General features: G+C 42.9%; 1 protein-coding gene across 30 annotated transcripts in view; it reads left to right on the top strand.

Annotated features, from left to right (window-relative positions):
• Window positions 1-23,524, top strand: part of MICAL3 (microtubule associated monooxygenase, calponin and LIM domain containing 3) — a 234,511-nt gene that overhangs the window by 110,320 nt on the left and 100,667 nt on the right. For 17 of the 30 annotated variants that reach the window (XR_016346908.1, XM_089769356.1, XM_089769369.1 and 14 more), the window contains 8 exons: window positions 3,798-3,896; window positions 5,937-5,993; window positions 8,129-8,242; window positions 14,316-14,423; window positions 17,867-17,974; window positions 18,807-18,993; window positions 22,041-22,129; window positions 22,882-22,969. Coding sequence is in view for 29 of the 30 variants with exons in the window: in XM_089769356.1 (XP_089625482.1) it covers window positions 3,798-3,896; window positions 5,937-5,993; window positions 8,129-8,242; window positions 14,316-14,423; window positions 17,867-17,974; window positions 18,807-18,993; window positions 22,041-22,129; window positions 22,882-22,969 (850 nt within the window). In the remaining variant the exon portion in view is untranslated. The remainder of the gene's footprint in view (window positions 1-3,797; window positions 3,897-5,936; window positions 5,994-8,128; window positions 8,243-14,315; window positions 14,424-17,866; window positions 17,975-18,806; window positions 18,994-22,040; window positions 22,130-22,881; window positions 22,970-23,524) is intronic. The other 13 variants (XM_089769405.1, XM_089769415.1, XM_089769419.1 and 10 more) reach the window with 5 other exon arrangements.

Here is a 23,524-nt window from a genome sequence, read left to right as displayed (position 1 = left end):
AATGGCAAATGAAATTTAATGTGGATAAGTGTAAAGTAATGCACATCGGGGAAAAATAACCCCAACTATACGTACAGTATGATGGGGGCTAATTTGGCTACGACAAATCAGGAAAGGGATCTTGGAGTTATCATGGTCAGTTCTCTGAAAACTTCCACACAGAGTGCAGCGGCGGTCAAAAAGGCAAATAGGATGCTAGGAATTATTAGGAAAGGGATAGAAAATAAGACCCAGAATATCTTACTGCCCCTGTATAAAACTATGGTACGCCCACATCTTGAATACTGTGTACAGATGTGGTCTCCTCACCTCAAAAAAGATATTTTGGCCTTGGAAAGGGTTCAGAAAAGGGCAACTAAAATGATTAGGGGTTTGGAACGGGTCCTATATGAGGAGAGGTTAAAGCGACTGGGACTTTTCAGTTTAGAAAAGAGGAGACTGAGGAGGGATAGGATAGAGGTCTATAAAATCATGAGTGGTGTGGAGAGGGCTGATAAAGAAAAGTTATTTATTAGTTCCCATAATAGAAGAACTAGAGGACACCAAATGAAATTAATGGGTAGCAGGTTTAAAACTAATAAAAGAAAGTTCTTCTTCACACAGCGTGTAGTCAACCTGTGGAACTCCTTGCCAGAGGAGGCTGTGAAGGCTAGGACTATAATAGAGTTTAAAGAGAAGCTGGATAAATTCATGGAGGTTAGGTCCATAAAAGGCTATTAGCCAGGGGATAAAATGGTGTCCTTGGCCTCTGTTTGTCAGAGGCTGTAGAGGGATGGCAGGAGACAAATCGCTTGATCGTTGTCTTCGGTCCACCCTCTCTGGGACATCTGGTGCTGGCCACTGTCGGTAGACAGGATACTGGGCTAGATGGACCTTTGGTCTGACCCAGTACGGCCGTTCTTATGTTCTTATATGCAGCGCTGCCACTTTGAAATGCCACGTGCAACCCAGCCCAGATGGTCCTGGGCTGCATGTGGCATTTCAAAGCAGCAGCACCGTGTGGTGCCAGGGGTCTAGCCCTGGGCTTCATGTGGTGCTGCCGCTTTGAAGCACTCTCTTTCCCCCCCCCCCCCCCCAATCCCCATACACACATTTGCTATCTCTTTCTGATAGAGGCAGCAAGGGTGAAGGGGAAGTGACTAGTCCACTAGTCATTCACATCCCTAGTAGCTAGTATAATAAACTTCATGAGAGCCCCAAAGACCACAGACTCAGATAAGAGATGAAGGCACTCAAGTTAGGTTTATTGTTGAACGAAGTACAACTATTTTATCATGTACTTAGCTGGGTGTCCCTGTACTGTCCTGATGAAATGTATTTACATACTTCATGTGCTTTTATCAGTGCTAGCAGTGCTAGTGCTGAAAGACATTGACTTGCAGGCAAACATCTGCTTTTGACATGGCCTGTTACTCGTAGTATTGCTCTTGCTTACTTTGGTTTAAGCACCAGGCTCATGCTTCAGGCTCTTCCTTTCTCCTACGTTCCACCAATTATTATGTTTTTGGGTGGGAGGATGTTTACCCATCATCCTGGAAAAACATAATGCATGGACTGAAGGTGGCCCAGTGGGCTAAACATTTTTACGTGGCCACCTTACTTAGACATCCACACATTCATGCCCCATCTGTTCCTTAGTCTGCACATTCCCTCGTACACCAGATGGGCCGATTTTATTTGCTAATTGTGTTAAGTCCCATAGGTGGGTCTGAGAATGTTAGGCCTGGGACTTTGGTTGAAGAATGTAGTTTTCTGATTGAAACTTGGAGCACTGCCAGATAAGAAATATATATGGATAATGTGGATATGGTGTGTATATTTTTAGAGTATGTGGACACATAGGTATGTGTGTACTTTTGATACCACCTTATGCCCAAGCGCATATATATAGTGTTTTGTTTTGCTATACTGGGATAAGCATTGTTATAGCATGTACCACAAAACTGTATGTATGAGAAGTAAAACAGAAATTTGGAGTAGTCTCATTATAAATGAGGCCTTTATATATAATTGTTTTTAATTGGTTACCTCGCAGTACTGTTCATCCATGTTATAGGTTACATTTACTGCTGGTTGTTGCTTTCTGGTATAAGCTTTGCTGGATAGGAAACAGGAATCACTAGCTTCTCTGTTTCATTGGTAACATTGCTCTGTGATACACCAGTAGCTGACATAGAACCAGTTGTGTCTTTTGGATGCTATCTTCCATATAACCTACTGAATGGACAGTAACCAATTTATAAACGTTGTTGTGTCAGGATTTAGTATTGGTGCCCAGACACTGAACAAGATTGTTTTGAATTACATGTGCCTTAGTTAAGTAAGTGTCACTTAACCTTAAATTATGACTTACACTAAAGTGAATTTGTTTATTCAATGTGTTGTTACTATGCAACTTTTTATTTAGCACTTTGTTTTGTTGCTTTTGTTTAAACATTACAAAGGTAAAAAAGAAACAGTTTAGCAATGTTATGCACATTGTAAATGATGTTGCAGATACTTTTTTGGTTAGGGTCCCCTATTTTAAATGTACTGTGGAAGGCAACCACAAGGAATGTGGGGAAGTAGGAGACGTGCATTTTTGTCATATTCAGATTAGCCAAAATATTTCTACATCTTAATTCCTGCACTTCACAGTATTTTTTTTTTTTTGATAAGCACCCTAGAGCTTTGTTAATTTATGTGAGGTCGGGCCTGGGGGAGTTGAAGAAGAGAACGGAATGTTGTTACTAAGGATGTTAAATTGTGTGTAATCAGCTAATCGAGTAGTTGATAGAATTTCCATCAACTACTCAATTAGTTGATAAGGGGGGAAACTGCAGAGCCACAGTGTGGTTAGCTCCCGGCCCCCGAAGCTAACCATGCTGCGGCTTTGCCTTTTAAATGTATTAAGAGCCACCAGGCACTTAGTACATTTAAAAGACAGAGGCATAGCAGGGAGGCCAGGTGCAAGCTGGGAATCAGTTGATTTCCCGCTACTGCCCAGTCCCGGATGCTGCGCCTCTGCTTTTTAAGTGTATTAAGCACGACCAGGCTTTTAGTACATTTAAAAGCAGAAGTGCAGTGTTTGGGACTGGGCATGAGCTGGGACAGCTGTTTCCTTGCTCACACCCTCTTTACCTCTGCCTCTCCTGCTGCCCGAGAGAGTGTTGTGGGGAACCGGCTCTTAAGCTGGCTCCCCCAGCACCGGCTCCTGCTCCCTTCCCCCCGCTGCCTCTCTTTGATAGAGGCAGCAAGAAGTGGGGACGCAACTAGTTGAGTCACTGCTCAACTATCCGATAAGCATATGCTTATCGGATAGTCAACTACTCCCTTACATCCCTAGTTGTTATAGATAGGACTCGAATCGTGTTGCTGCTGAACATTGAGTATAAATGCTGAACATCTGAAAACAGATGGAATGGATATTATTGAACATTGCATGGCAGTAATGGGGAATTTCTCCTGATGTTTGGAGAAGAGATTATCTGTGCTCATAGAGCACAAAGTTATACACTTCTTTGCAGTCTCATCACTAGTTGGTGGTAAGACTGTAAAGCAAAGATACTGATTATTGACGGTGATGAGCATGTTTAGTGGCTGCCCTTAGAAGTATCTGTCAGACTGACCTTTGATATCTTCAAGTCCTGAATCTTAGTGGAAGGCATAAAAGTTGCCTGCATCTGGGGTCAAGGTCCCCCAGAAGATGCACTTCTGAGACTGCACCCTGTATTGCAAAAGACAGTTGTAATGTTCCCTTTTTAGTTTTTTTTATTATTATTGCTCTTTCTTTTTTTCCTTCCTGTTTTTAAATAAAGCTGAGGAATAAAGAGCGTTCACGGACCTGCCCTAAAAAAGTGATCATGCTCTCTTCTTCCTCTACTCCACCTTCCTCTCCATCGTATCCCAGACAGCAGGTGATTGACTCTGCATGCTCTCTTCTTCCTTCCTGTTTGCACAGGTCACTAAATCAGTGACAAAATGTCTCCTCTCTTTATAAATTTTAAATTTCCTTTCCCCACATGAGTGGCTCTTTTTGGATCTCCTAAATCAGTAGCACAGCTAGAAAATGAATATATCAAAAAACTGTCGTCAATACTATTTTTGGCACAGTAGAGATTCTGGACATTTTAGTTTAGGCATGTTTTTGTCTATAGCAGTCATTTCCAATTTTGTGTTGCCGAGGAGAGTTTTGAAATGTTACGGCCATATTCTGCTTGTAAATGCATATGCACAACTCCCATTGCAGTCTTGAGATATATTCATGTCTGAGGGAAGTGTTTGACCCATTATTACCCTTGGCTTGTTCACCATGGCTTGTTCACCATTCCAAGGCAGTTTCTCCAAAAGGGAGGCTTGTCTGGCTGGAGCAGGATGGGGAATGAAATTGGGTAGTCATCTCCCTGTATTGAAGGCTGCCATTTTCCTGCCCTTTAAATCCTTACTTCCCATCCTGAGTCAAAGAGGTGTGAGTAGGCATTTTTCCTCCTGGTCTTGGTAGCCATTTTTCTGGGGCTCTTGAGTGAGGTACTTTTGTTAAAGTAGCAGGCATTTGTGCAGCTTACTCCTTTCCTGCTTCTTCCAGCAGCTTCAGTTCAATGTGTCTGAATACAGATTTGCATTTCGGGTAGAGCAGTAACACACTGGGTATATGGGCTATAAAAGCCATACCTACAAGTACAGACACATGAATTGTTGGCCTTCTGGTTAAATATATCTAAAATGTTTTGAAGACATTTGTCCTTTATCAGCTCATATATGGTTAGTACATCTTTGAGCTGTATTTTTAAAGTCTCCTTCCTTAATCATAGGTATTCAATTCTGTTAGTCCCTAACATGGATGGGAATTGTATAGCTAAATTCTGAAAACACCCTTTTCTGTAGGTCAGCTTACACCTGAAAACTGAGAGAAGACTTGTGCTTTGTGTGCTGCAGCAATTAGACATAGCAGCAATTAGACATAGCAGAATGGGCACTATGATCTGTAAATCAGATCTTTAACATAATAGTGACATGTAGCGCTTACACAGCACTCTGATTCTGTAAACACTTTAAAGGTATAAGCTGATAATCTCTGTGAGATAGGCAAGTATTACCTTCTCAGAGAGGCGGTGATATACTTTGTTAATGGACGTGATTTTCTAAGTAGAAATTGTCTTCCAGTGCTATACATAGACCGTACCTTTCTGAATAAAATACACAGTGTCTTAAGTCTTCTCTACTCATCACCTCCTCCAAATATCTAGTCCGTCCTGTGTGGCTTGCTCATTTAAGCCATGACAACTGATTACTGCTGAAACCAGCTAAGAATTTACCCCCATCTCCCTTACATTCTTGGAGAGCCTTTTAAAAAATATATCTCTTTGCGCAAACAAAATTGGAAAACTCTGCTTCTTCCCTTTGGTCTGCGGACTGTTTACTCTATTTTGTTTTAAAAAAAAGCATATATGAATACCCAATTTAGAGATTTGGTTTTGAGGGCAATAGCTTTCACACAAAATGACCTCTCTTCATGAGATTGTCTTGGCCCCTACAGTGCCATTATTCACTCTAGCCTGCATCCTTCTTGACCTATTTTTTGAAAATGATTTCTCTATACTTTTGACACATTAATTCTGCCACCTCTTTTAAACTTTCCATCTGATCTTATATTACTGTGTGACTGTACTGAGTATTTCTATTATCTTCCCCCATGGTAATGCCAGTTTGAGTAATAATGTATACTAGTTAATTGACCTAATATCCTAATATAGACTTGTGTGGACTGATTCCCCCACCCCTTTCTCCTCTGAAGGTCTAAGTGGTTGATGAGTTTTAAAATTCTAGTTCTTAATGAACACCACAGTTTCCCTGCATGATGGTCTCTTTTCTGCCTGCATTGTAGATGAATCAAATGGAACATGTCCAGAATGAGAACTTGGTTTGTGGTTGTAAAGCTCATCCTTTATTGCCCACAGATAAACAGGGAGCCTGGTGCTGACCCCCTTGGGGAGCAGAGTCCCAGACAGGAAAGGGTAAAAAGAGCATGAGCAAATGGCATGGATGGTGATGACACACGTGCAGCAGTGGGGTGTGTGCAATAATCCAAGGAAAATGTTGTGTGGGGAGGGGGAAGCAGTTATCCCTGGACTGCTATTAATACACTGGGGCCACTGAAAGTGTTAGGAATGATTATTTTTGTGTGGTGTTTGCATATTTTCTTAACAAGCATTCACAAATGTTAACTACTCTTTGCTTTTCTTTTGCTGTAGATCAGCTCTAGCTCTCCCCCCCCCCCCCATTATTCTCTCTCACCTCTTTTTAATAGTTCGCTATGGCTATAGCAGAATAAGAAGGGTTATGTTTTGTGTCCGCTCTCTAGCACATGGTTGCATGGTTTCCATGGCTGCTTTCTGACTCATTAAACAGCTGGTATTCTAATATTCCAACTTGCCTTCTGAATGGCCAAGTTACAAGGGAGGAAGAGGAGGTTGCTTTACTACAGAGGATAGGAAGCCTTCATCATGAAATATTCTGTCAATGAGAAGAGTGAAAGGAGGTTTAAAGTATGCAAGGAAGGGACTATGCAGTTGAAAGAACTGGGTTCAGATTAACCAGTTAACTGCCACCTGAAGTTAAGTTCATAAGTTAAATTATAACTGGGAGCCAGCTTTAAAATTGCCCCAACTTACAAAGAAAGTCCTCTTCAGCAGTCTCATGCACCTGCCAAGTGGGCAACATGTTTTTGGACTGCCATTGGAAGCTTAATAAGCTTGTCTGCAGCAACACAGGAACCCTGTGTTTTGTAACAGGCTTTAGTTTTACTTTTGATTAGTAAGAGGGAGTGAATGGGGCTGACAAAAATGCTTAAAGTAGAAAGAGTGAAACTGGTTAATGTGTCTAAATGGGAAAAAAGCATGACCAGTAACTGGCTTTTAGCACAGTTGTGGGCTCTGTTTTTTTGCCAAGGCAGTGAGATTGTAACCATGTTGATCGCAGGGTGTTAGAGAGACTAGGTGGATGAGGTAATGTCTTTTATTGGTCTCAAAAGCTTATCTCTCTCACCAAAAGAAGTTGCTCCAATAAAAGATATATTACCTCACCCACCTTATCTGCTTGTTGTCATAGCATATTTTATCTGGCAGTCCACACAGTCATCCATTTGGGATTATCTCAACAGACTGAGCCTACCATAGGTAGCATACAGATGTGTTTATATTTGCCATTGTTTACTTTTCATCCCTCCTGCAACATAGCTTATTGGGAACTGCATGATACTCAGGGTTATTGCCCTGTCTACCTGGAAGTACAAACACATGGATTTGTTAGCCAACCCCAGTAGGCATTGTTCTGTATCACAACAACATTGGTGTATAACAGATTAGCAAAATGAGTTCAAGCACTGCCAAGATTAGGAGAGCAAGGGGTGTGGCATGTGAGGACTGAGGCCTATTGCCAAACTGTAGTAGGATGGCTAGTGGCGTGGAGGTGCTGGGGCAGGAGTGGGAAGCTTGCATGAAATTTTTCAGTAAACCTGGCTCCAGCCAGCGCTGCTGAGTCCCTTAGTTTTCATAAGCCCTACAGCTTTCTACATCCCAGTATTTTAAAGGAGCCAATGAGGTCATTGCTGGGAGCTGAATTCATAGAACTTGGACTGCCTTACCCCAAAATGAGTGTTTCTGTGCACAAAGCATGAGGAATGCAAACCATTGTGCATAGGTCTGTCAATCTCAGTAAAGAAAATCCTTTTTAAAAAGAGCTGGGGTGAAGCAAGCACCAAGGATGGAGCTGCTATGGGTACTATAGCCATGCCTGTTGGTTAGTGGTGAGCTTACTTTGGATGTGAATGTCAGACAGAAGCTGTGCACTTGCTTAGTTTTAGGTGCAGACGGTGAGTTCTAAATGACTCTCTAATTCAGCTGTTTCTCCCTAGCCGTAAGATGGTGAATCCAGAGCTTTGCTAGTGCAGAATTGCAGTCCATTTTGGATCTCAATTAGAAGAAATGAAGGAGTCTTCATCTGGGAGCTTTTCTTGCTATTCTGTCTTGCATGTGGGCTTTCATGCCTTTTGTCTGGCATTGGTCTTGTTGTGAGCTTTGTTTCTGTTCCTTTTTGGGTTTGGTTTTTCTCCTCGTTTTGTTTATTTCTTCCCCTGTTCCTTATCCTACAGAGATATCCTCGTTTTTTTTCTGGTGACCAAGTGCCTGAGCAAGCATTGAATGTTGAGCAGAGGGCTTGCCAGCTGGCTGCCCTCCTGGAGCCGAGGCCGCCAATCAGGCAACAGGTGACTACTGCCCACTCTGGCAGTCTGTATCTGTTTAAGAGAATGGGGTGTTGGGTGGCTGCTGGCATCAGTGATTTAGATGAGTGCACTGACTGTTACTCTACACCATGTTACAGATACCATACACAGCTCTTGTTTTGAGCATTTTTTTACTCCACTTCTTTCCCTGTCAATTCTTAACTCTTTTCTTACTTGCTGAAGGTGCATATCATTTGCCATTTCATAAAGTAGAATACAATTGACAAGGATGATCAATGCCAAAGTTTCAGGTCATATGCTAGTCACAAGCTAGGCTCAAGTCATGAAATGGCTCTCTGCTAAAACAGAGGTAATTGGTGTGAAGCACCACTTGTTTCTGGGAGTGGGAACAATTGTTTACCCTTTTTCAGGCACTAATCTGTGGCCATGAAGGGAGCCAGTTTTGTGTCATGCTTCCAATAGCACCATTTCCAGCAGTAAAACTGGCTGCTTGTGCAGTTTCTCTCTGGTTCTATCACAAACTTCTGAAGTTATTTTTGTCCTCTCACCCAGCTATCCTCTTGACCAGTGGGAACCTGCCACTTTGGGCTGTAATTTCTCCCTAGCCTCTCCCCCATATGCACCACCACCACCCCAACATCACCACACAGTCATGCTTGGGAGGTCTTCACCAGTACTTTTTGGCAGGTAGTAGGAAGCTTTTAAAGGCAAATGCCATCTACTTCTGAAGAATCTTTCTAAATCAGTTTTCTAGCACTCATTCATTATTGGGCCTAACCAAGTGAGTTATAAGATCAAGAATACATATTCCTGCGCCTCCAGAAATATAATCTATGCTATCATGTGCCGAAAGTGTCCGTCTGCTATGTACATTGGACAAACGTCTCAGACACTTCGCCAAAGAATCAATGCCCACAAAACAGACATTAGACAGGATCACAAAGAAAAAACAGTTGCTTGCCATTTCAACCAGAAAGGACACTGTCTCAATGACCTACTCACCTGCATCCTACTTCAGAAGACATTCAAATCTGCACTTGAAAGGGAATCCTCTGAACTGGCATTCATGCTAAAATTCGTCACTCTCCGCGGGGGGCTGAACAAAGACTCCAGCTATCTTACCCATTACAAAGATAGCTTCCCCAATTATCACCTCTAATACTATTAACTCAGACATCTACCCTTCCCCACCTCTAATATCATTAACTCACAGGCATTCACCTTCCCCCCCCCCCCCCATCCCCCTTCTGTTCTGTAATGTGATTTGTCCTTTTCATATGTGTTCATTTTTTTTAAATTGTATCCTTTGGTATATATTGCTGTGACTATTTTCTTCCATTATTTGATCTGAGGAAATGGGTCTGGCCCACGAAAGCTCATCATCTAATAAACCATCTTGTTAGTTTTTAAAGTGCTACATAGTCCTGTATTTTGTTTCAGCTACACCAGACTAACACGGCTACATTTCTATCACTATTCATTCATATGAACTGACTTCCCAAACATGAGCTGTGTGTAAAAAGATTCAGTGGTGTTGTCTTAAGCCTGCAAACAGGTCCAGGGTTTCTGCTGGGTGTCACAGCTTTCACAAGCTTCCTCAAAGTGAAATTTTGCAAGAATAAAGTCAATTTGATTCTGCTGCTCTTTGGGGAAGCTGTTAGCAGCAGCAGCAGAAGCAACCACTGGTGAGAAAGATTCATGCTGTGGCTGGGACAGTTGGAAATCTTTTCAGCCATGGAAAACTGGGGGAGAGGTCACATTCAGATTTATTAATACCAATTAGTTGAAGACTGATATGGTGGATGATGCCTGCATCCTCACATGCATTTCAGCAACCGAAGTTGAATGCGCATAAGCAAAAATATACTTATCTTTTTGTATTGGTCTGTGGCTAGCAGGTGTAGCCCTCTGACTGTTCATTGTCAGATTAATGTTTTCAAGCCTATGGGATTGAGTGGAAAAGATGAATGGGATTAGTCCCATGTTTCTCTTTCCCATTAATACTGTGTGATTTTTGTGAAGATGTGGAAGAAGCAGAGAGCATGATGTAAGGAGAGATAGAAGGTAAGGTGGAGAGGAGGAAAAGAGGAAACAGACATTGAACCTGAGGCACCATGAAGTAGTCTATTAAGAAGAGAAAAAGCAGGAAAATGGAGTGAAGCCAAGAAGAGAGAAAGTAACTAAAACAAGAGATTTAATAAATTACACAATTAAAATTTACCGTTTAATGGCTAAGTGAAATGAACTGAGTACCCAAGTGAAAGGGCACATTACATTGCAAGAGTTAGGAAAGCACAGTTATTCTTCACCCTGCTAATGGACTTGGTCCTTAGGCTAGTATATGTCAGGTACATTTTCAAACTCTGCATATAAGATCTAAATACAGCTATTTTTGTGGGTCACATAAAAATAGCTCTGAGTTTTTTTTCCCTTTCTCACAGTGGTTGATTTCTTTTTTAAAGGATCAGCTATTTGGACTTTCAGAACATTTTCTCACCAGTACCTCCCAATTTGGACTAAAATTATTTGATTTCATTGCTTTTAATTATTGTCTTTTGCATAGTTACTTCAGGTGCTTCTTAGCAGCTGGCGCTAATGAACCAGGGGAGGTGTTGTGGGTTGAGAGATGCATGCTGAGATAGTGATTTCTGAGTTCTGCTATGGAGAAGCCATTTCAGAGTTACATGGATTATCAAGTTGGGAACTCTGTCTGGGCCTTAGGGTAAGCAAAGGCCGAAGAGGGACTAGTGCTCATACTTTTTCTTCAAGAGACTTCCCTGTTGGTATTCCACAGCAGGTGTCGGTGTGTCCCCATGCTGCAGACCAGATTCTTTACAGTAGTGCCTGGTGGGGGGGGCATGCATGTGTGGTGAGCAGGGTGCACATGTGCAGCGTGGTGCAACTGCACATGCACAAGCACCTTCCCCTCAATTCCTTCTAACATTCCCAGAGCTCGGCAGTGCTATTCACTCAGCATTGTTTTCTCTAGATAAATAGTTTGTTTCCATCTTTTCATGTTGTTCTTCCCTTAGATGAAACCAACAAAGTTCCTCCCCTCTCTCCCCTCAAAGAAAGCCTCTACAAAACAAACAAACAAATCTGTTGTCCAAGTTGTTTTCCCCCCGTTGTTCCAGCTTTGCCCTGTTGGACAGAAGTGCCTGGATCACCAGGATTTAAACGCTGCTCCACCTGTAATGACGTGATGACTGTCTGTTGGAGATGGGCAAGGTGTGTGAAATGTCTAGGTGAGAGTCACGTGCAGCAGGATTGCCACCAGTATGCCAAGCTTAAGGTGTGTATGCGTAGGAATAGAGGCTTCTGCCTTAAGATGCTTATGCTTGAAAAAGCACAGCACCCGGCCTCCAATCCAGGCACTCAACAGCCTGAAAAGCAGAAAGCTGACGGGGAAAAATCCCCTAAGAAATGCGCCTCCTCTTTATCTCATAAATCACAGTTGCCCAAGCAGCGCGTTACTGAGAAATCGGCACCAAAAGTCGAGGCCGCACCGCAATGATGCACTCGGTGTGTCTGGCACCCAATGTGACATCACTAAACAGGGTACGCAAAAACCCTGCACCGAGGTAAGACCTAAATGTGCAAGCCTTAAGAGGTTCAGTGCCCATTGTGGCAACGGAGAAACCAAAGGCAGAACCATCGGTACTGAGGCTACTTCAGTCTGCACCACAATCTCCACTGGCACCAGACTCTGGTACCATCAATGCAGCTGCTGGTGCTACAACTTTATTAGTGCCACAACAGTCATGGGTGCTGATGGACATGCAGTCAACATTGGCACCACTTATGGTGCCATCATTAACAGCACCATCTTCACCAGTACCGAGATACCTCCATCACAAGGACCTCACTGTCTCTTCCACCTTTATTCCCCATTCCTTGGCACCGATACATTGCTGGCCACAGCGGCGCTGAGGCCCCTCTTCTCCTACGCTTCTATCCAGCAACAAAGATGATGGAGGGGAGTTGTTATTTTCACGTCAGCTGGCACCGAGGTTTCGGTACCGGCCTCCCCACCCTCCTTTTAGACATTCAGTGGGGGGGCCACAGTCCTCCCTGGGGACCACACCCGTGGATACCGCCGTCATACCGTACAGCGCACAATTGCAGTTATGGAGACCATGCACATATAATTATAGGAGAAAACGCACTAAAAAGACGGACAAACAACCTGCACCCTCCACTCTAGTCTCCATCTCCTCAGAGGCTTCAGAAGGATGCACCAGATCAGCAGACCCATGAATCAGGACCTGATATGTCTTCTGACACCAACTCATCGTCTCAACAACAATGTGGTTTGGGCAGATAACAGTACAGATGTAACCAAACCAATGCTGTGAACCAGCCACCTCAACAAAATAAGCACATTTGAAGCATTGGTCAAGGGACTGAAAACATCTTCCCCAGCTCCAGAGTTGCTACCTTCTGACAAAGCATTCAATCATCAATTTCTACCCTTTTACACCGCATGGCAGGCCCTAATATCTGACAAATGGATGTCACAATCAATCTGTATAGGATACAGTATCCCCTTTATCTCCATCCCCCTGCTCACCCACCTACCCTGTCCCTCTTCAGGGACCACTCACGATGAAATCTTACAACAGGAGGTTGATCATCTCCTCTGAGTGATGAGGGGAGTGGATTCTACTCACCCTACTTTTTCACTCAGAAGAAAAATGGTGAATGGTGCCCCATTTCAGATCTTAGAACCCTCAACAAATTCGTAAAAAGGCAAAAGTTCAAGATGGTGATGCTGACTACCATTTTCCTGCTCTGGAGCTGGGTGACTGGTTTTCATGTCTTGACTTTGAGGATGACTATGTTGATGTGCACATTCATCCCGCTCATAGGCACTTTCTCCACGTTGTCCTAGGTATGTGCCACTGCCTGCCATTTGGACTGTCCATGGCACCAAGGGTCTTCTCCAACATGCTTACAGTAGCCACTGCCTACCTAGGGAAAAATAATTTGTGAATTTCCTTATCTTCACAACCGCCTGATAATGTCCAAATCGGAGGCACAGTCCCAACACAATATTCATACAGTCATGTCTTGCTTTCATTCCTTGGGCCTACTAATAAATGAAACAAAGTCAATCCTCATACCGGTACAGTCCATACAGTTTATAGGAGCACAGCTCGATTCAACCGTGTCAATAACTTCCTTGCCCATTGAAGGGGTCAAGAAATCAGGGACCTGGTTCAAAAGCTTTACATAATGCCGCGGGTCACGGTGCATAATTGCCTTCAGCTGCTCAGCCACATGGCAGCATGCAATCCAGTGGTCCCCAGTGCATGCCTATTCATGAGTTGCCTGCAGTGTTGGCTCAGTTAGGTGTACAGGCCAAACTACCATCCCCTCACCAGGCTTCTCTCCATTTTGTTCATTGTAAAAAATGCTATCTAATGTTGTTCATAGCTCATTACTTTCTGTTCCAGAGTGTTTTATCTTTTTGTTTGTTGCCATTTAATATAACATGCATGTGGAAGATAAATGAAGTGACCTTAAGAGAAATTAAAGCTTAGAGTGGATTATAGGATGAAATTCACTCTTAAGTTTTTAATGGAGGCACTTCCATTGTAGCAGTGAGGATGCTCAGGGCTGGGGATATGAGGTAGTTTCCTTTTCTCTCCACTCCCAGGAAGGCAACTTTATTTGGCCTTTGTACTTTAAAAACTGGGAGGGGGGTCTCCCCTTGTCCCGAAATACGAAGTACATTCAAACCTGCCTCACACTCCTGCCTCAGCTGTAACACAGATTGCATTTGGACAAAGTAGGAGGAGCACCTAAGATGGACTTGGGCTCTTCATGAACGTTTATCTAACTGCATTGCAGGGAGCAGTAATGCACAGAATGTGCGGTTTCTGTGCTGCTGCTGGCTTCCGAAGTAAGAGAAGAGGGAGTGAATTTAAATGGCAACAAAGTTTGGTGCCTAACTTCCCTTCAGTTAAGGAAAGGGAGGAGGTAATGCAGACAGTCACCTCCCTGACTCTACTTAAAGGTTCCTTTGTGATCTTTTGGGTTTTTAAAATCCGTGTCCCTTCTTGATTTTTTTCCAATGTATTTTATTTTTTAGACAGAGACTGAACCGTCTCGTCGATTCTTTGTTGACCAGTGGGAGCGCTCCCTTAGCCTCCGCACTTCCAACCGCCCTTCTTCACCCTCATCTGACTCTCTTCGACAGGTAGAATGGCCTGGGTCATGCAAGCTGCACTCAGCTGTACCCGCTGCCCCACCCACCTCCCACCAGCAGAGGATGTGCCACAAGAGATCTAGGCTTGTAATGCTTCATCACCTTGATATGGCTGAGTTCAGTGGACATACACACTTGCACATAGGAAAAGCCAGATGCAACCTGTGGCATATCTTGGTTATTCCAAGCTGTACAGTCATTTGGAACAAAACATACTTAAAGTTTAAATGGAAAAAAATCTGCTGAGTCTGATTTGGGGTCCTCAATAGCCTCCAATCAGCTTTTTCCAATACTGGAATTCTCTTGGCTATGGAATAATCTACAGGGACATGAAAGCTTTTTTAATGTTTGTTGCTTCCCTTTGAGAGCTTGATCCAAACTATGGCATGGTTTTGTATGTATATATTTAAGGAGACAAAGCAGGACTAATGGAGGAAAATCACTTGTGGCTTCCTGAAAAGGCTAGTGGAAATTAAAACGGCTGGAAATCACAGTACAAGCAGCAGGAATTCAGTTGGTCTTCCAATGTATAAAGGATATATGTCCATGGCACAAAAAGTCACTGCCCAGAAGAATCCAGTAAGTGAAATAGTATAGGTGTTGCAGGTCAAGATTTTCATTATACCTGTGTTGGTTGACAGCACCCACTGTGTGCAAAGCTGCTCACAGTATAGATAGAAAGAAAACTCTACTCTCAGGCTGTTTACAGGTCTGGTTGAAAAAATTGTTGATGGAAAATTGGGGCTTCAACTGAATGGAATTTTTCACAAAAAAACGCTACTTTCCATGGTGCAAAAATTACAGCATGAAACATACTAACAGGATTTTGAGAGAAAAGAAAAAGTGTTGTTTTTTACCGAAAAGTCAATTTTCCATTTTTGGGGTGGAAGAGACACTTTCCAATCCGCTCCACAAACAGTAGGAGGGGAAGGACATGAGTAACAATGTTCATATCACAATGTTCGTATCTGATCAGCTGTTTGTCGGCTCAGCACGATAGTTTGGACACGCGGGTGTCGACATCAAAGGTATTTGTCGACCATCCAGGTAAGCCTCCTGGGATGAGGTATACCTGGGTGGTCGACAAATACCTTTGATGTCGCCACCTGCGCGTCCAGACTATCGCGCTGAGCCGACAAACAGCTGATCAGCTGTTTGTCGGCTCAGCGCGGCAGCCATGTAAATTTAAATGAAGCGGCGATTATTTAAATCGCCACTTCATTTTACTATGTCTGGTAGCCTAATCTACATGCCTCTGGCGACAGAGGCATGTAGTCTAGACGTACCCTTACTTTCACTTACACTTGTACAGTGCAGACACACAGAGATTATGGAGTTACTACTTATATGGATGGATGCTTATCTACTACAGGATGGACCTTTCTGGTTTGGCACCCCGGGGAGCTTAGTGGTCCTGAACCAGGGTGTTTGCCAGACCAGGGAAGGTCAGGGCTTCCCCCTCGGCCATCAGTCCTGTTTCCAGGCACCAACCCCGGTCCCTGGGCTCTGCCCCCAGCCCTGGCCAGAGTTGCACTCCTAGCCACACCAGCAGCCATTGTCCAGCCCTATTGCTGCCAGCCCCAGCCTAGGCAGTGCTCCCTACTTATGGCCTGGGCTGCACTCCAGCTGCTGCCATGAGCTGGGGCTGCACTTCTGACCCTAGGCCGCCCCCACTCCCAGCCAGATTCTCTGATCTAGCAATATCCATGGTCCTGACAGTCCACAGATGTTGCCAAACCAAAGAGTACTGGATTTTTGAATTTCAACCTGTAGATATCAGTGATGATTGTCTGGCTCTGCCCCTAGCTTCTCTAGGCTTATTCTTTAGGAAACATTCCTGAAATATTGAATTTCCAACTCTTTAGTGTTTCATGATGCTACAGTGCTCACAAACGTGAAGATATTAACATCAGTAATTGATTGGTAATTACAGCTGTGGAATCCAAGAATAGACTGTTTGAATTCCTAATTTTTTGTAAAATATTACTATTTTACAGATCATGGGACTATAATCTGTGTCATGATTCTATAAACATATATTCTCTAATTTTGGGAGTACTACAATTTGCACCAAAATGCAGAAGGAAATGGAATCCTGTGGTTTCCATGACAAATGATGGGGGTCATAGAGATGAGCGTTCCATGGGGACAGTCAGAATCCCTCTTGTACTGTGAATGTTTTGGCCATGTTTTTACACAGGGACATTTCTGAGCATGTAGTAAAGAAACTCTGCAGTGTAAGTAAGAGAATTTCTGGTTGCAAAAGGTTTGTTGCTTCAGAGTAGTGTATCCCAGGAACGTTGAAAGGGCTGAATATGGAAGGCTGAATCAGTTCTACATTTACTGATGAGACTCCAGCAATGCCTTCTCTTTGTAAGTCAGAGAAACAGTCAAAATACTCCTTAATCTGAATAAGTGACACTGCCTGGCTTGCTGCCTGCTGCTGTATTGAGACACATATGCGGTGCTTGTGATAGGGTTGCCTTTCTTTAGAAGTTTTTATTTTCTTAACCACTTAATTACTGCCAAATGTCATGGTTTTTTTTTTATATATATATATATAATTGTACTGCTAGTCCTGCACTATCCAACTTAGCTAGAAAACAAACCGTAAACTCCTTTTGGGCCTCATTTCCTGAGTCAAGAACCAAACTGCTTGGATTCCTAACCATCTAAATTGAAAGATTTGTTGCAACTTAGTTTGATCCAGATGCTCCAAGTTATAGAGCTAGCAAAAACACCCTTAACAAAATAGCCTACAAGTAAAATTGGCGTGCATACTTGGTGTCATGTATACAGAGGTGCAAATCTAATGGGTAGGATCAGAGGCTCCCCATAGAATTTCCAGAAAAATTCTAGAACCCCTTTGTGTACTGTGAATAGGCATTCTGGCAACAGAAGAAGATGTAAAGATTTTTAGGAATTGCTGTGACTCAGTCTAAGCTTCAGGGTTTCTTCTCCCTGGAAACAACTTGTTCCCTATTGCTAAGCACCTGTGTGAACGTACATGAACAATTCTTTGAATTTAAACTTTATAAAATACCTCTTTTCTACTTATTTCCCCATTGTCCTCCTATCTGGAAGCTAAAACTAGACCTAGCTTTGTTCCTCTCAGAGGAAAACAAATTTTCGGGTCCTTTATATGCAAAATATCTTCTGAACAAAGAAGAAAACATACTACTAATCTCAGAGTGACCAATTTCAGACTTCCCTCTTTTTAGTTACTGTTACAGTTAGTGCTGGGCTGTGCTGGTGTTCACTGATGATGCTGATTCTGCTGTTACTACACAATCACTCTGTGTTGTCCACTGTCCTGGCATGGTTTGACCTCTCTGCACCTTTTCATCACTTATTCTTTTATCATTTTGTCATCTTTTTTAATTTGATTTTTTCTTTCCTCGCTTCCCTGCTGTTTTGTCCCTTCCATCTGGTAGAAGTATATAAAGATGTACACAGGCGGAGTGAGCTCATTGGCTGAGCAGATAGCCAATCAGCTTCAAAGGAAAGAACAGCCCAAAACCCTTCTAGACAAGAAGGAACTGGTAAGAGAATGACATACTGAAGATGGTATGTGTTTGTGATTAGAAGTTCTGTAGCTCTGCAGTGATTTTCGGTCTTTAGTTGTCTCGAAAGGGGCTGGTGATACTTTGTAACAACTTTACAGAGGTCTTCATTTTCTTCCCTAGCCCTCCCCTTGTTTTCCTTGTAAAGTCTGTTGTAATCTACTGCCAACATGCTTGGACCAAGGATGCTAACTTGAGAGACTGAGAAATCCTGAATCGCAAATGCACAGAGCAGTGTTTGATCCAAGCAGGATACTTCTGGATAGCAGTGGCCTTGGAAAGATCTTTATTCACAAATCTCAAGGAGACTGAAATATAGGGCTAACCAGCAGCTCACTGGATTCGTGATGCTTCTGGCAATTAATGTGTTGAGTTGTAATTTGAAAATCTTAGTTCCAAAACTCGCCTTAGTCTCATGCAAGTGAATACAGAAGTTAGGAACATTCCAGAAGTAAAGGTCTCATCTGACTTAGCAAGGCTGTGCATCTTATGCTTCCTTCAATCGGATGTCTCTAGGTCAGTAGCCTCTTGTGAGATCTTTAGCTCCTCTATTCAAGGAGCTGGAAGCTGTAATCTAAAGGGAAGCCTTATTTATATTGGTGTATGGACTGAAACCCACATGGCCTTTCTTCTTGAACTTGAAGGTTATTTATTGTCTCTAAGTGGCAGTTGTATGCTTGGTGCATATGCCCTGGGTAGAAGTCACAGAATGGCCCCTTCTAGATGCTCAGTATCCATAGATGAAAAAGGTGACCTTGGGAGGGAGGTGAGATTGCACAAATAACCTTGGTCCGGCCTTATCTCTGTCCAGGGCTCGCTCAAAAAGGAATTCCCCCAGAACTTGGGAGGCAGCGATGTCTGTTACTTCTGTCGGAAGCGGGTCTATGTGATGGAGAGGCTAAGTGCTGAAGGCAAATTTTTCCACCGCAGCTGCTTCAAGTGTGAATACTGCGCCACCACCCTTCGCTTATCATCTTACGCCTACGACATTGAAGATGGTAAGAGAAATTACCTGTTGTCTTCCTAATATACCAAAAGCATTCTCTTACTGTACTAGAGCATTGCCTTAAGATCTCAGCGCTGGCTTCACTTTACAAATATTGACGGGTGAGGAGCAATAATAGCTCTTCCAAAAATACCACCTTTCGTTTAACTGTATATGGGACTGTATCATTTTGGCCACCTCTCTTACAAGTCTATCACATACAGAACACCAGACCCAATACTGTTCCCTCAGTCGCCACTTCTAACAAATATTTCTATATACAGCTAATTGGTCACTTATTCCAACTCTTTGTTTCCCCATTCACCTAGTTGAATCTGTACATAGATACAAAAGTGGAAGGGACCTCAAAAGATCATTGTGTGATGCATTGTCACACAACCAAGAGTAATAAAGTCCTTCAACCCTGAGAAAGAGGAGGGGAAGGGGAAATCTCGGAACCATCATCAGCCGGCCTCTCAATGAATTGCCAGACCAAAAGGCCCAGTGGTAGCTCTGAAGGACACATCTAAAAGAAACAATAGTAGCCTTCTTATTAATCAAAGACTAGGGAGGGAAGACATTCTTGGTCACTGCTGTAGCCTGGGCATTCAGAAGTGGCAGACTATACAATAGAATCCTCTGCTTGTCAATCTGAGGGTACGTCTAGACTACATGCCTCTGTTGCCAGAGGCATGTAGATTAGGCTACCAGGCATAGGAAAATGAAGCGGCGATTTAAAAATCGCCGCTTCATTTAAATTTACATGGCTGCCGCGCTGAGCCGACAAACAGCTGATCAGCTATTTGTCGGCTCACCGCGGTAGTCTGGACGAGCGGGTGTCAACATTAAAGGCATTTGTCGACCACCCAGGTATGCCTCCTGGGATGAGGTACATTAGGATCCTTCCTGAGCTGCATGGGTGGAAATAGTTTCTGCTGTCTGCTCCAGTGTTCCCTCTGACAGCAAGCATTTACACTGTTTTCTGCCAGCAATCATCCAAGTACCAGTCAGTGCCACGTGAAGACTTACCTGAGTCTGTTCAAATAAAGCTGTGTCTTCACAATGCTGATAGCACTGAAACCCAAACTAACATTGCTTCCTGAGCAGCAGTGTCCAGCTAGAACTCTGTGGTACTTCACAGAATCTTAGAAAGGCAGGGCAAGAGGGGACCTCAAAAGATCATCTAGTCCAGTCTCTGTTTTAACACGGAGACAGGATTAGGTATATCTACACCAAAAAACATGCCTATTTGTCTAACTGTTCTTTAAAACCTCAAATGATGGCAAGTTTGTGATCTCCCTAGGTAATCTCTTTCAATACTTTACTATTAGTTAGAATGTTTTCCTTAATATATAACTTAAATCTTTTTTGCTGCACATACATCTGATTTTTCTTGTTCTATTCTTGGTGGATAATTAGAATTATTGACCATTGTCCTCTGTATAAAAGCTCTTAATACGTTTGAAGATTGTTATTCAGTTCCTCCCATCCTTAGCCTCCTCTTGTTTACACTAAACATGCACGATTTCTCCACCTTTCCCTCATAGATCAGGCTCTTAAACCTTATATCATTTTTGTTGCTTTGTCTGGATTTTTCCAGCACCGTGCTGAAATCTTTACACAATATCCCAGCAGAAGCCTCATCAATGCAAAATAAAGCAGAACATTTACTTCCCATGTCTTATGACACGCATGTCAGTACACAGAATATTAGCGTTTTTCACAACAGCAACCCACTGTAAAAAAGTACCAAGGGCAGATGAGAAATGTATCCAATATTTCACTCTGTTTTCTCTGAGAGAAGACTAGAGCCATTCATTTCTTAATATTATTCATCTATCTGGATTAACAGATGAATCAGTGTTCTGTAGTCAGCAGTATTAAGGGAAGCTGTGAGATCTAAAAGAATTACTATATGCCACATGATCTGATTACATTGTCAAAAGGAGGCTAATAAGAATATTGTGGTCTTGGTTTCATACTCAGGTCTAAAACCAGATTACAAGGAATTACGAAAGTCTGTGGACCAGTGGGATAGCCAGAAGCCTGACTTCGGGTGGGTGGACAATAATGGAGGGGGAAATGGGACAAGTGGGATGGGGGGTAATCTCCATCTCTGCTCCCTATCTGGAGCAGGGGAAGCCCCAACCCTATTTCCTGGCTAGAGCGCTGGGTAAGCCTGGATACAAAGTACATGAACGAACCATGGCTCTCAGGCCCATCCGTGGCTATGCATCTGCTGCAGATTCATAATATTGTCAGTGATGCCTTTCTCATACCCTTATCAGAAATGTTCCTCAGAAAAGGACAGCTGGACAGAGGGCAATAGTTGGAGAGATTGGCAATATAAAGAGCTGGTTTTTTGAGCAGGGACATCTCAAATGTGAAATTTAGTCACTTTGTTTTCCTGAAAGGAGACAATGTTTTCAAATAATGGACCCCCAGTGTTCTCTGGGTAGATTTTACCAGCCAGGAAGACCATGAGTCCAAATTGTAGGTTGCAGCCTTAAGCCCTCCAAGCAACTTCCAGAGAGCAACCTGGACAAAATTCAGATGGATCCCATGAAGTCTGTTGATTAGGAAGATGAGACTGTAAATATAATATCTTTTTTGGGGGAAAGGAGGGAGAAGTCTCAGTGTATTATCAACATAGTCCCTTCAGAGTTAACACCAATCCCCTCCCTCATCCCTCTGCCAGTGGTATTCATTCTTGCTTTTCCCAGAAGTGCTTCTGCCAGCTTTTCATGTGATGATGGCTTTGTTCTTCACACACTGCCGCATTGTTAGTGTGTGATACCACAGAAGCCTCAGCTCTGCTTTGGTGACTGATTGGATGTCTGTTAAATGGCTGTCAGGCTCCCAATGGAATAGGCACTGTTTAGGGCGGGGGAGAGGAGGACTTGAGTTAAAACTTCAGAGTGTTTGTCTCCAGGCGTACTGAGGGAATAGGGCTGGGAAGTGGCCATAGCCAAATAAATCTCATTTGAGGTAGTGTTATATTGTATAGGTCTAGATATTGTGTTCTCAATGTTACCCCTTTCTCTTTTATTCTGACTGCAGGTAAATTCTACTGCAAACCTCACTACTGTTACCGACTCTCTGGTTATGCTCAGAGGAAGAGACCAGCAGTGGGTCCTCTGTCAGGAAAGGTAACTTTTTATTCTAATCTGACATGTTGGGTGTAATGGATTTTGGTCTTTGCTACTAGAAAAATGTATGTTTTTGCAGAGGGTAGAAGAATTTATAATGAATCACATTGTTTAAATGTTGTTGTGAGGTTTTACCTCTTTGTAAAGTGTGGTAAGTTCAAGAGACTTTATGTTGTAATTAGTAACCCCTTGCATTTCCCCCCCACACACAGTCTAGGATTTTGGTATCTGTTTCATCTGGAACTGTAATAATTACTGAAACCTATGTAAAAACCAGAAAAACTAGAACTATCGAGTTGACAGCCTTTCTGTTTATTGGGTTTATTGGAAAGATTTGGTTAAAATGAAGCCAGTGATTTTTGGTTTCTCATCAGGAAATGCAGTCTCATCTGTGAGGGCTGGGTTTGGAGTTCCACTTACATGGGTCAAAATGGAGGGCTTCCTTAAGAGGATTTGCCTTGCATTTGTAACTCCTGTGAGCAAGCTGTAGAAATGCCACCTATTTTGGTTTTCTTAAGTACATAAACTGATCTGCAGAACATAAATAATCAGATGATGATGCACTAGTTAGGCCGGACTCAAGTGTTTTTGCCAGACTCTGCCTAACCTGTAAATAATCACATGCTGCAGTGCAAGATGTGTTTGGGTGTGTTCAGTATTAAAATGTACTACCCCAAATTAAAAGTAAAAACTTCTAAGGGGTTTCCAGTTTCTTCTCTGATTTTTTTTTCTTTTTTTCCCTCATTTCACAGGACAACAAAGGATCCCTGCAGGACACAATGGCAGCTGAAGCAAGTGGACGGGCAAATTCCATAGTCATTTCAGCAGAGAGGACTCCAGGTAGCTCCGCTTCATTCTTTGGCAGGGTGGTGCAGTACTCTCTCGGCCTCTTTGGCAGAGTTAGGGTGGCAAGCCAGCGCCTGTACAGCACAGTTTCTTCAGTCGGGCGCCAGGTAGCCCAAAATCCTTTGGACTCTTTTTTCATGTGTCAGCTGATGGCTTTTGGGGTGCCCTTTCTTTATGTCCAGTCAGAGGTTCTTGTGCAGATCCTGGGAGAGTTTTATCGGCAGCCTGCTGACCAGTAAGATTTTAACATGCCCCAACTTTGTAAGCTGTATAACTTGTGTGAATTTTGAGTATTGTATAAAAGCTTGAATATGTTCTTTTGTGTTGTGGCTTTGGGGCCTGGATTCTGTTCTTTTAAGGGGATTGTGTAAAATCATTCTTGGTGAACACAGATACTCAGTTCAGGAATGAGCCCAAATAAAAAGGCTTGATTGGTGAAGTCGGCATATTAGTCTTAGTAGAACTGAGTTTCTACGGTAACTCATACACTGGATTTCTATGTTCACCTGAATTCTGGCTATAGTGCCCATCCTCCCAAACTTCTCATTA

Source organism: Pelodiscus sinensis, chromosome 1 (assembly GCF_052426305.1).
Source record: "Pelodiscus sinensis isolate ZL-2025 chromosome 1, ASM5242630v1, whole genome shotgun sequence".
NCBI classification, from domain to species: domain Eukaryota; kingdom Metazoa; phylum Chordata; order Testudines; family Trionychidae; genus Pelodiscus; species Pelodiscus sinensis.
This window is presented reverse-complemented; position numbering and strand designations above follow the sequence as displayed.